The sequence below is a fragment of the Alexandromys fortis genome, unplaced genomic scaffold (genome assembly GCF_014885135.2).
Source record: "Alexandromys fortis isolate MF-2015 unplaced genomic scaffold, M_Fortis_MF-2015_v1.1 scaffold_52, whole genome shotgun sequence".
In the NCBI taxonomy this organism is placed as follows: domain Eukaryota; kingdom Metazoa; phylum Chordata; class Mammalia; order Rodentia; family Cricetidae; genus Alexandromys; species Alexandromys fortis.
Window position 1 is genome coordinate 9,251,039 of NW_026067929.1, and position 12,515 is coordinate 9,263,553.

The 12,515-nt window shown below is 42.0% G+C and overlaps 1 protein-coding gene across 5 annotated transcripts in view; it reads right to left on the minus strand.

Moving 5' to 3' along the window:
- The window catches only part of Cacnb2 (calcium voltage-gated channel auxiliary subunit beta 2), a 338,776-nt gene that overhangs the window by 4,463 nt on the left and 321,798 nt on the right, over positions 1-12,515 (minus strand). For 3 of the 5 annotated variants that reach the window (XM_050144746.1, XM_050144748.1, XM_050144744.1), the window contains 4 exons: positions 8,362-8,471; positions 3,993-4,144; positions 2,527-2,622; positions 631-819 (listed from right to left, as the gene is read on the minus strand). In XM_050144746.1, coding sequence (XP_050000703.1) covers positions 631-819; positions 2,527-2,622; positions 3,993-4,144; positions 8,362-8,471 — 547 coding nt within the window. The remainder of the gene's footprint in view (positions 1-630; positions 820-2,526; positions 2,623-3,992; positions 4,145-8,361; positions 8,472-12,515) is intronic. The other 2 variants (XM_050144747.1, XM_050144745.1) reach the window with 1 other exon arrangement.

A 12,515-nucleotide genomic window follows, 5' to 3' on the forward strand; every position in this document is an offset into this window, starting at 1 on the left:
ATTTTAATGATGGGGAAAGAGTGTTCTTTTACAGTCTTTTGTGATTCTAGTACCGATACCATAGCTTTAACTAATCTGCTTTGAGTAGATTAAAATTCATTAAGATGGGGCATCTAATGGGACATGTACTATTCTAGAACCCTCACAAAAGAGGGTGTCCTAATTTGGCTGCTTACTTTCATTTTCTGCCTCAGCCTCCCAAAAAGCTAAGATTATAAGCAAGTGGCATAATATGGAGCTAAATACGACTCCTTTGAGTCAATATTTAAGCCATCTGAGCTAGCTCCCTATTATGGTTTTGGAACAGGGACAGCCAAGGAACCGGTGGAGGTTGTAAACACGATCTACCATCTTAGTGTTCATGCAGTCAGTGGGCTCCAGAGGCTGAGCTGTTTACAGTGTATTCCGTTTACAGTTCTTTGCTTCCAGGTACACAGCTCATACTGGACTTAGTTCTTAGTTCACAGGTGCACAACTCAGAGAGACTGGGTTAAATGGCACATGTCTTAGTCTGGTGAGCAAGGGGTAGTAGAGCAAGCCCTGAATTACCTCTCTGGGTTGTGTGCCAGGGGTATAGCTCAGGCTGCCTAGATTCTCAGTGAAGACCACCATAAAAGGAAGCCCTCTTACCTGTGAATTAGAGGCTAGGGTGGGGCTCATGGGTAAAGCTGAAGTGGCTAACGTTCGGCTAAGGAGAGGGTTGGGGAGGTTACTGCTGGGTGGGTGGGTGGCCTTCCAGTAGGCCTCCAGATAGTCAGCGAGATGCTCACAAGCGTCCTCAAGCTGGTTCTCATCCAAGATCACATCAAATGACTCCTGCTAAAGCAAGCATTTCAGATAGCACATTAATGCAGCCCAGGACCAAGGTCCCTCTCCTCCCCAAACCTATAAGCAGAAGAGAGAGAGGCCTTGCCCATTGTATTTGTTCTTGCCCTGTTTTTCCATTTTCCCTTAGCTGAGTCTTAGCTTATGCATGTGTCACTTCAAATCGCTAATTAAAACACTGAATGGCTAACTAATTGCCTGAAAGTGGACAGCTGTCAGCCTGATTGGTAAGGGCAGTGCAGGGGAGTTATTATCTGTGGTGGAAAAAGCATACTGGTACTATGGTAGGAACACATGGCAAATCCAAACAATTTAGAAAGGGGCTTATTCTTGTTACAGACTGCAGGAAGTTCTGGAAGCTGATGAGGCAGGATTAGGTCATGTACTTTGGCAGAAGTAGCTCAAACTACTGACATTTTGACATGATCCAAACTGCACAGTTCGGTGGGAGGAGAGGTTCTTTGCTTCTGAATATTTAAAATCATTGATCTAGAGATTTAACATACTTTAAATGAATCAAATCCAGAATTACATCTTTTATAACTTTTGAAATAGTTGTACTTTAATGAACACTAGATGGGATCTGTTGTCCCAAAGTATAATATATAAAATTAGGAATGTGTTTCTGGGAAACCTGGTGTTCAAAAGTTGGTTTGGGATGATGAGCTAGCTCACTGGGTAAAAAGTGCTTGCTGTGCAACTGTGAGGGCCCGAATTTGAATCTCCAGACCCCATTCCCAAACAAGGTGCATAGCATTGAGCTTCTGTAATCCCAGCATTCCTACAGGAACACAGGGTACAGGCAAGAGAATCTTGGAAATCTGCCAGCCAGCTAGCCAGGCATACACATTGGACCACAACAAGAGAACTAGTCTCCAGTAAGATAGAAATTGGGGACCAACAGCTACAGTTATCCTCTGACCTCCATGTATGCCGTGGTAAGGAAGCTCACGTCTGCATTCTCCTATACGGAAAGTCAACATTTAGTTTGACATGGTCCCAAGTCTATTTCTCAAACACTTGTTAAGAGGAGACATGATGGAGGAAGGTCACTGGTTAAATAAAGAAACTGCCTTGGCCCTGATAGGTTAAAATTTAGATAGGCAGAGTAAACAGAACAGAATGCTGGGAGGAAGAAGAAGTGAGCTAAGACTCCATGCAGCTCTCTCCGGGGCAGACGCGATGCAGCCAGCCACCAGGTCAGACATGCTAAATCTTTCCTGGTAAGCACACCTCGTGGTGCTATATAGATTATTAGAAATGGGTTAAGAGGCTGAAACTAATGGGCCAGGCAGTGTTTAAAAGAATACAATTTGTGTGTTGTTATTTCGGGGTATAAGCTAGCCAAGCGGCCAGGAGCCGGGCTGTGGGAAGAGGCCCACAGCTCCTACAACAGAGACAACTTATTCCCTGTGACTAGATGTGGATAAGAACCAGCATCCAATAGGTCCATCTTACACACCACAGTATTAGGAAGTGAGGCCTGTAAAGGATGCAGTTGGCATTTTTGGAAGGGTGATCTGATCTGATCTGGCCTAAGGATGCTCAAAATGCATGGTCACACAGGCTGCGGCATACTTTACGCTTTTGGAATAAATACAGTTGTAAGTGAGGAGGAGTATCTTCCCACAGGTGCATAACTGCAGCTTTTTAAAATGTAGGTCTGATTTCTTTAGCTTTTGCGCCATATAGATAACTTACCGGAGGACACTGGGCCAGTTTATCAGCGGCTACCATCTGGACATTGAGGTGTTTTGCTTGCGATTTCCCTCGAGATTTTATTAACCTTTGTAAAACCTGAAAATGGTAGGCATTTGTAACAGGAATATCTGTACTTGGGTAAGCTACAGGGTACACTATGGAGTATTTTATAAATACAGAATATACAATACATACATATCCATAATATATAATACATTATATACATGGAGGACAGGCATCTATCATTAAGAAATAAAATACAACAGAGATTAACAACAAAATTAACAGTCTTGCATAAGTCTCTTGCAAGCTTAAACACTAGTATAAGGCTGATGTGGGCTCTTTTTTTCTAGCCTAACAGTTCTCAAACTTTATGCCTCATGACCTATTTAAGTTTAAAAATATTGTGAACCCCAGAGGGCCATTGTTTGTAGGAAATATTTCTTGTATTTATCAGAAATCTTAGCACTGTTAATTCAGTCAGAAATAAATCTGGCACATGTTAATATAAACCACTTAAGAAACCTTTAATTTGCTTTAGTGTACAGTTTCACTGATATTTGTAAAGAGACCACTATAGAAACACAGTTAAATAAAGGGGGAGGTGCCAGTTGTGCCTCTTCAGAGACTTGGTGGCATTCTGTGATACTGTACTGAAGACTAGCAAGTTTATTACCATAAAGTCCCATGGCCATAAAGACTCAGTAGCCACAGAGAACAGCTTAGTATACCAGAGTAAGAACAGTCCTATGATCTGTACTGGAAGTTGACTGCCCCTTTACCATGCATGACATGTAAGGTCATTCATGGATTCTGTATCTCTTGCATATTTACATACTTCATTGTTTAGTATTAGTGTTGGTGGCAACAAGCGGTTCTTTTGGAGTGTTGGACTGATTTGCTTAAGGAAAGACCTAAGTACATGAGTCCGAATGAGCATCCTGTCGTTAGTCCTAGAACGAGAGTTGCACAGTGGCGTTGGTGTTCCTCCTTGAGACAGTCTGCTCTGGACAGTAGCTGAACGTTTTAGTTCATTACACAGTGTTAAACAGTTTACCCCTACTGCATCCAGACATTCTTATGTGAAACTGGGAGGACATAAACATGTGTTTGCTACTACATGTATTCATGCTTGGACTACTAGCAGCTTTACCACCATGTCTGTAGATGCCAAGCGTGTTGAAAGGAAGCAACATCTTATTTTTTTCACCGAAGCAGCTTCCAAACTCTTCCACTTACAAACTCTCTGAAATCCTTTCAGTGACCTATGGCCCACACTTAAGACCACTGGTTTCAGCCATAACACTAACCATGCTTGTACTGCTCTTAAAACTTCTTGATTAGTATGGGTGTTCTCAAAAACCCTATGTTCATAATATGGCATCGCCTGTGACTGCTGGAAATCAGAGCATAAAGCACATTGCAGTAATGTCTGAATATAGAAAAACAATGGCAACCCCGCTTACCTTAGGAGAAGAAATCTTTACATACACTATAATAGGGGCCAAAGAGGTCTTACTGAGTTGAGCTGGGTGATTAATCGTATCTGCATCAAGGACTACCAATTGCAGTGTTCTTGCAAGTTCAAAAATCCTTTCAATTTCACTCTGAACTTCGGCTGCAAAAGGTTAAACAGAGGTAACTTATTTAAAAGGACATGTTTTTAAACTACAGTAAGCTGGAGTAAAATGGTACACTCTTTCTTTATCCAGAGAGTCAGCTGCTATTTTAATGATTATAGTCAATGTGATGATGAAAGGTGTTCTTTGGCAAGGGCTGCTTGCTCACACCTTTGGTCCTCCAGGAATTATTCTTTCAGCCAGCACCAAATGTACCCTCTTTCCTTGCGCATGTGCATGGACCATCCATTATGTAAATATGTACAATGTAAAAAGAGAGAGGAAGGGTACCCATTAGAAGTTTAGCCCAAGCCATACTTCATACTTTCACCAATGAAGACATAACATTGTCTTAAGTATAATAACCCCTTCACTCCATACAGTGCTACCTGGATATATGTTTTCAGGGTTCACCATTTGATACTGGACATTGAACTGGCGTGCTCTGCCCTGGGGAGGACAGCCTCTCCTGTCCCTAGCTTTCCTCAGTTGCTTACAGTTCTTTGGGTAGGGTTGAGGCCTTGTAAACTTTTCTCCACCCAGTTTGTCATGTTCATTGGTTTCCTCCTTGTTCAGCTCACATTTGGGCAGTCATGGTGGTGAGACTTTACAGGTACAGCTTTTGACATTACCCAGAATATGTGTGTGTGTGTGTGTGTGTGTGTGTGTGTGTGTGTGTGTGTGTGTATACGTATATGCGTGCAATAAGAATTTGTAAAAACAGAGAGGGAGGGAGGGAGGGAGGGAGAGAGAGAGAAAACGAGAGAGAGAAAACGAGAGAGAGAAAACGAGAGAGAGAAAACGAGAGAGAGAGAGAGAGAGAGAGAGAGAGAGAGAGAGAGAGAGAGAGAGCATGTGTTTGAAAGAGAGGGGACAACCTTGTGAGAGGGTTTGGAGGGAGGAAAGGTAAGAGAAAATGTAATTAAATTAAAAATCTCAAAAAGTAAAGAAGTGGTCTAGTAACATTCATGTTTTGAAGGGCAGCTTCCCACTAGAAGCATCGCGTAAAATTGCATAAATGGCTATCCTTACATTCTGCAGGGATCCCACTATGGTGATGTGGGAGTGTCATATATCAATCTGTTGATTTCATTTGTTAAGCAATAAAGAAACTGCTTGGCTGGCCCTGATAGGTTAAAACATAGGTGGGAGGAGTAAACAGAATAGGATGCTGGGAGGAAGAGCTCAGACTCTGCTCTGCTCCCGGAGAGACTTGACAGCTCTGCTCTCTGGAGCAGAGATGCCAGGCTCCGCTCTCCCAGGCAGCTCCGACCCAGGATGGACGTAGGCTAGAATCTTCCTGGTAAGCGCACTTTGGGGTGCTTACACAAATTATTAGAAATGGGCTAGTCCAGGTGCGAGAGTTAGCTGAGAAGAGGCTGGATATAATGGGCAAGCAGTGTTCAAAAGAATACAGTTTGTGTGTTGTTATTTTGGGCATAAGCTAGCCAGGCGGCTGGGGTGCTGGGGATGCAGCCTCGCTGCTCCTATTTCAACACTACGGCACCCCCCACTTGAACCTCTGTGATGATGGGGATGCTCCACACATTCTAGTGTGCCTTCTGCTGGCCATGGGGTGCTCAGCCTTAAAATGTAGCTGAACAAAACACCCTGAAGTTTTAAATTTTGATAATTCAGTATTGAACTGTAAAGCGCAGCGTGGAGCTTGTAGTTCTGACTGAAAGTGAAAGGTTAAGTCCACAAGACTTCTTCGGACCAGCCACCTGAGGCTAGGAGTGCCTCCACTTTCTGTGATTCATTTGTATTAATGACAGAGCATTTCCAAAGATGATTTGAACTCACCTAGTAGGCAAGTCACTAACTGTTTGCATCAAGTTCTTTACTTGGATGCTTTGAGAAACCACAACTTAGTCACTTGAGATACTAACTTCAAAATAATGGTTGGTCATACAGCACCCCTAATGCATATAGTCTTGCTACAATAAATACTACATCTGCCATCTGATCTGGCTCATAAGTTTGCTAATTTATCAGAAATACAAGAAACAGAATTTGATAAATGATAACGTAATACAGTCAGAGAAATTCAGACCGCCAGAAACCTTCAGAATAAGTAGCTCAGTTTTTCAAGAAAAAGGTTTTTTTTAATGAAAAATGAGAGATTTGAGAGGCTGAATTACAATATATGGACTCTATCATATTAAGATAGTTTATTTATTTGGTAAAATATGTCTATGATTTGTTTACCAATAATCTGTGGGTGGAAAGATGACTATTGTGTGTAAAACTATATTGACTGCAGATAGTTCTTTAGCTTTGCAACTCCTGATGCAAGTGTCCCCAGCATTAAACATTCTGCAGGTGTCCCGGCTGGAATGCCATTTCCTCCCAGGGGGCCATCCCTGTGTCTACTGATGCCCTTCTCAATTTCTTCTCTGCTGCCTGGGCTCATGAGCCACTGACCAACTCTGTGATCTTATAGCTACATTTTGTGTTCTTTGCTTCTATTACCCTGACACCTTGAATACTTGAATACTTACTAGCAACCGTTCCTTAATGCCTTAAGAACAAGCTCTTTAGCATGCTCCTTATTTTACTTTACCTCTTTATTATTGCCTTCTACCTCCCTTTTCTTTAAAGGATACACTTCAGCCAAAGTGACACATGTTGTCCAGAAGCCTCTTGTAATTATTGCCACTGTCTCAGAACATCACCTCATCTCCTTCTTAACTTTTGTCCTTTTCTACATGCTTGTAAGCTTCAAGTCTCAGCTCAGGACACCGCCTGTGGAAGTTTTCCCCAGGGCCTATACCTGCTGCAGCCTTAGCTCTTCAGCACCGGGTTCAGCTCAGGAACACTGCATTCACTCCACACCCCAGGGTCTCTTATTTACCTTATTGCTGTCTGAGCTCCTGGGCACAGGGGCTGCATCAAGTCTTTCAGGCTTTAGCACGTTGTTTTGTACCTAGTATGTGCTCAATAAGATCTATGGCTAGAAGAGGCATTTAAAAAACTACACCACCAGTAGTTGTAAAGGTTTTGGCAGCCTAAACCAGTCTATCCTGCTGTTGATTTAATTGGTCTCTGTAAATAAATTGCTTGACTTCTTTTTTAATTGGTTAAATCTATGAAATGATAATTTTGTAACAATTTTCTTAAGTACTAGATAAAATAAGAGATTACTATGAGTAAAAATTATCTCATTTTTCTTCTCAAGAAAGGAAGAATAATTATAAGATAGGGTATCACCAGGCTGCTTTTGAATGTTACTCTTACTGCCCCATCGTCTGAAGGTGCTGGGGTGAGAGGTGCTGCCACACCTACATCTCTAGTACAGTTCCAGACCTATGCCTCTGAAATTACCTCGGAGGGCTTATTGGGAGACAAAAGGAAGTTTAGTTTATGTGTTATGTCTATGCATACTCATAGAGGCCAGAAGAGAGTGTTGGATCCCTGTTTCCCAGTATATACTAGAAGCTGAATTCCAGTTCTCTGCAAGAACAGCAAGTGCCCTTAATTCATTGAGCTAGCCTTCCAGTCCCCAAAACAGAGTTTTATGAAGTATTGCTAAAAGATAAAATGTTATTATTTATGTTTTTCTATTTATATAATTATAGTTCAGAGTAATTAGGAAACTTGTATACGTAAACCCTGCCTCCCAAAGGCTTTCCATATTTAGCCTAAGTTAAAAATTAAGTGAACCTAAATATGTCCCACAACTTTTAGAAATGTATAAAACCAAAAGCCTAACAATATTAGTTAAAAGTGTACCAGTAATTAAAACACCAAGGACATGTTGTAGTAGCTGCTGGAAGGTCTGGATATTATCTAATCATTGTATGTTAATGAACAATTTCCAATCACCTCTCTGTAAATACATCAACCTCCCCATGCTGGTTTTACAAAGAAAAGTACTGATGCAACTCAGACAACAGATAAGAACTGACTTCTGTTATCCTGTTTCCTCTGTTATCAGCCTCAGCGGGTAAAACATGGTTTTGAAAATGATTTCATTACCGCTGTAACTATTCCATGAACATTTCTGAAACAAACCACAGTGCTGATTGGCAGGTGGGATGTTTTGGCTTATGCTATTTTAATAATTTACACTCAAGTCATTAGGACTATAGACTAGCTATTGACGCTGATTTTTCTACCTAGTAGCTGGACTTATTCTCTATTCAGATCTTCTCACTGTTACTATTAGATAAGACATATTTGAATAGCTTGAACTCATTGGTATTGACAGACTTACCTAAGCTTGACCTTGTGTTGGATCTTTCTATTATTGCATGCTTACTGGGGTTGTTTAATACTGAACGTTTGGCGAGGGAGATGTCAGCAGTGACTCTTGTGATGGATATCCTGTTGGAGAAAAGAGAAAAGCCAAAGGTTCTTATTCTAGTAAAACAGAAGTCACGTCTAGCACTTAAAGGATGACTGATATATAACTATACACATGAGGGGCTAGGAAGCTGGTTCAGCAGTTAAGAGCATCTGTTGTTCTTGCAGAGAATCCAGGTTTGGCTCCTCATACTGGCATGGTAGTTCATAACCATCTGTAGCTCCAGTTCTAGTGGATCCAGTGTCTTCTTCTGACCTCCATGGGCACCAGGTACACACATGATGTACATATATACATGAAGACAAAACACTCATATACATTCAATAAATAGATATAAACTTCAAATACACATGTGTTAAGTATCAGCATACACGTATATTCACGTGTGTGTATATTTTGAAACATACATGTTTCAAAACAGACTTAAAGGACAGGCAATCATTTATTATGACCTGTTTTGCCTAGCATTTACTGATTGTTCACCAAGTCTGAGTAAGAGACTCACATTTGCTGATAGAAAACAAATAAAAAAGAAATTACAAGCAGCCTTATCTAAAACCCTGTGTTACTATAAACAGAACCAACAATTACTCCTTTAATAAATTGAACTGAGGTTCCGAATTCTGTAGTCTTAGCGCCTTTGCAGTGCTGTGACGTGCATGACGAAGGCAGCCTGCCTTGAGGGAGCTGAGAGTCTGGTGCCGGGGTCGGAGAGTGAGTGCAGACTCACAGTGGTGGCAGCATGGCATGCAGAGCACGTGCAGTCCATCACGGCAGTGGCAACAAAGTGCAAGGTTTCATACGGGGCAGAACTAATGTAGCGGTAGTACATGGAAGCTGGAAATTGGAAGCAGCTGTACGTGGGAAAGTACAGGAAAGTTCAGGGAATATTCAAATAGGAGAAAAAATGTGAGACAAAATGAAAGGCTTGCAGTATCTCTGAGGAAGCTGGTGAGAGTAAAACTACAACCAAGAGGCTTGGTTTAAAGTCTGTCCCAAAGTCAGAACCCCCCAGAGCATCAAGTGACCTAATAAGAATTATTTATCTATAATAATAAAATCAGAGACTTAGCTATAGCTATAGGCAGTAAGTCTGAGGACCCCTGACTCAGGTATTATAGGCAGAGAAGGGGAGCTGGGAACGTCAGATGCCAAAGAGGGAAAAAATGATTCTGAATGTGACTCAACTTACTTCTCCATCTTCGTCTTTTGGAATCCCAGCTTATGTTTGTTATTTTATATCTTTTAGGTATCAGAAAAGAGGCTGCTTCTCTGGACAAACAGCCAAATGACTAAACTATGTGTACATCAGACGTCTCCTCCATAAAATACTTGTCAAGAATGTCCTACAGGGAAACATGCAGCTGCCAAGCTCCACCTGTGAGTGCAGACCTTTCTGCTCATGCCTGTTTGCCCCATTCTTAAAGATAAGAGCAATACTAGGCATCTTTGTAAATGTCTTTCACAAGAGGCTATAAAAGAAACAACCATCGGAAGGCTAAATTATGTTCATAGAACTGAAACATTATTTTTTGAAGCTCAGAATAAGAAGATTTCTGGAAATTTAAAAAATGACAGTATAAATAAAAAGTGAAAAGAATAAAAGCAAAGCAACAAAAGAGCAGGAAAGTAAATTTTGAAAGTTAAAGAGTTGCCCAGCAGTTCAAACCCCAAATAGTTATTAGCTAAAGAATTAATTCCAGATTCAGAGTCTGGATTTTTATACCAAAAGCATCTAGCACTGATTAAAATCCATACCCGACATAAATCCCATTACACTAGGAACCAAAAATCTTCCAGAGGAAATCAGGGCTTTAAACTTCTCAAGAGCAACAGTGGGGCTAGAAGGTAATGAAGCAAAAGCCTTCAGAATCCCCTGCCCATGGCCACACACCATAGGGCATACTTGCCATCCCAGCAGTGGGAAAGATGAAGCATGTGGGTGTCCAGTACAAGGGCAGCCCCAGCTGCACAGTGAGATCCTGTCTCAACAACAATAAAACCCTAACCATCACACCATCAGTTGGGGCAGCCCCAGCTGCACAGTGAGATCCTGTCTCAACAACAACAACAAAGCCCTAACCATCACACCATAAGCTAAGTAGCTTGATTAAAGGCTTTTTTAGACACTTCAGAAAAATCATTTTAGGGATATGAATGAAAGGTGTGTTTGGCTGAAATGGAACGGTGAAGGTTGAGAGATGACCCAACAGCAATTGGAAGAAATCCCCAAGGGTGGTGTGCAGTATACCAGGAGGTTAGCACAAAATGCTCTCCTCTCATCTCAGGGGATGCTCCAGGGTACGTCATATGATAGGATTCCTTTTCTGCTGAGCACAGAGAACCCATCGCTACTCAAGTCATCATTTTAGAGTGCATATTTCAGAATACCTGCTATAACTTCATGTAGGCCGGATGTGTTTATCTGGGCAACATAGTAAGATAATCTACACCCGCCCCCCCCCCATCTCATAAAAAGTTATTTTATAGAATTTAAACTTTTACGGAGGTGCAAAGGTGGCAGAAAATTGTGACAAGTGCCACTTAGAATTTAAGGGAGATGAGTGAGGATGGAGACGGAACAGCATGGAAGGTATCGTCTTAGTGCTCAGAAGTTTGGAACGGTTCATTAATGCGGCATTGTAGACTGGAAGGAAGGAGTCAGGTAGATACTGAGGGAAGAGGATTCCAGGTGGAAGGGAGAGCAAGTACCTAAGCGTTAGTACCACGTGAGGCTGATGGCCACAGGGAGACAGCTGCCCTGGCATGGGGCCCATCATGGAGGTACAGCAGTGCCACATCGACTCCCTGTGTGGTAGGCTTTCTAGGTGGCATAACTGGCATTTCTTTGGTTCTGCCCCCAAGTAGTTGAAAATCTAAGGGCAAAATTTCTGGGGATAATTAGGTTTAGAGTAGTGGTCCTCAACCCATGCATATACACCATGTAAGCATGTAATAATAGGGATTCTCATCATATCTTATCCCCGCAATTTTATTTTAAGTCAAACCAGGATCTAAGGACAGAGGGAGAGAGTGCCGGGAGAGATGTCTTCCTGGAATTGGTGGGGGAGGTGAAGAAATCTAATGCAGTGGAAATCTAGTAATGGGAAATAAAGAGCCCGGACCGGCCATCCTTTATAATCAGGCAAGGCTCTAGCAGTGGGACTGGGACATCAATCCAGCCACAGAACCTTTTACCTACAATCTGTCCTGCCTGCAAGGTGGCCTGGGGTGTAGGACTTGTGGGAGTGGCCAATGACTGGCCCATGCCACAAGAGGGAGCCATATTTGACACTACCTGGATGGCCAGGAACCAGAGGCAGACAGCCAAGAAACCCAGGATAGAACCAAACATGAATGGCCAAAAAAAAAAAAAAAAAAAAAAAAAAAAAAAAAAAAAAAAAAAAAAAAAAAAAAANAAAAAAAAAAAAAAAAAAAAGTCAATGAAATGATTCTTCCTGATATTCTGTTATAGTCATAGTCTGGTGCCTAGGCCTGATTGTCATCAGAGGGGCTTCATGTCATCCAGTGAACTCTGGGAGCAGATGCAGAGACCCACAGTCAGACGCTAGGTGGAGCCAGAGGAACCCTGCAGAACAGGGGTAGGAAGGATTCCAGGAGCCAGAGGGGTCAAGTACACCATGCTAAACATGCCCTGCAGAATCAACTAAGCGGACCTCACAGGGGCTCATAGAGACTGAAGTGACAAGAGCAGAGTGACGCTGTATGGGTCTGATCAAGGTCCTCTGCATATACCTTATGGTTGTGTGGCTTGGTGTTCCTGTGGAACTCCCAGCAGTAGGAGTGAGGGTGTCTCTGACTTTTTTGCCTGTTCTTGGGACCCTTCCTCCTGGGTTGCCTCATCCAGTCTTGGTATGTATTGTTACTTATTAGGCCACGTTTAGTAGAAGTCCCAGGGAGGCCTGCATTATTATTAGTATTATTATTATTATATTATTATTATTATTATTAACAGAGATGGAGGAAAAGTGGATCTGGGGGAGAGAGGAGGTGCAGGGAAGGGACTGGGAGTAGTGGAGGGAGGGGAAACTGCAGTCAGGATG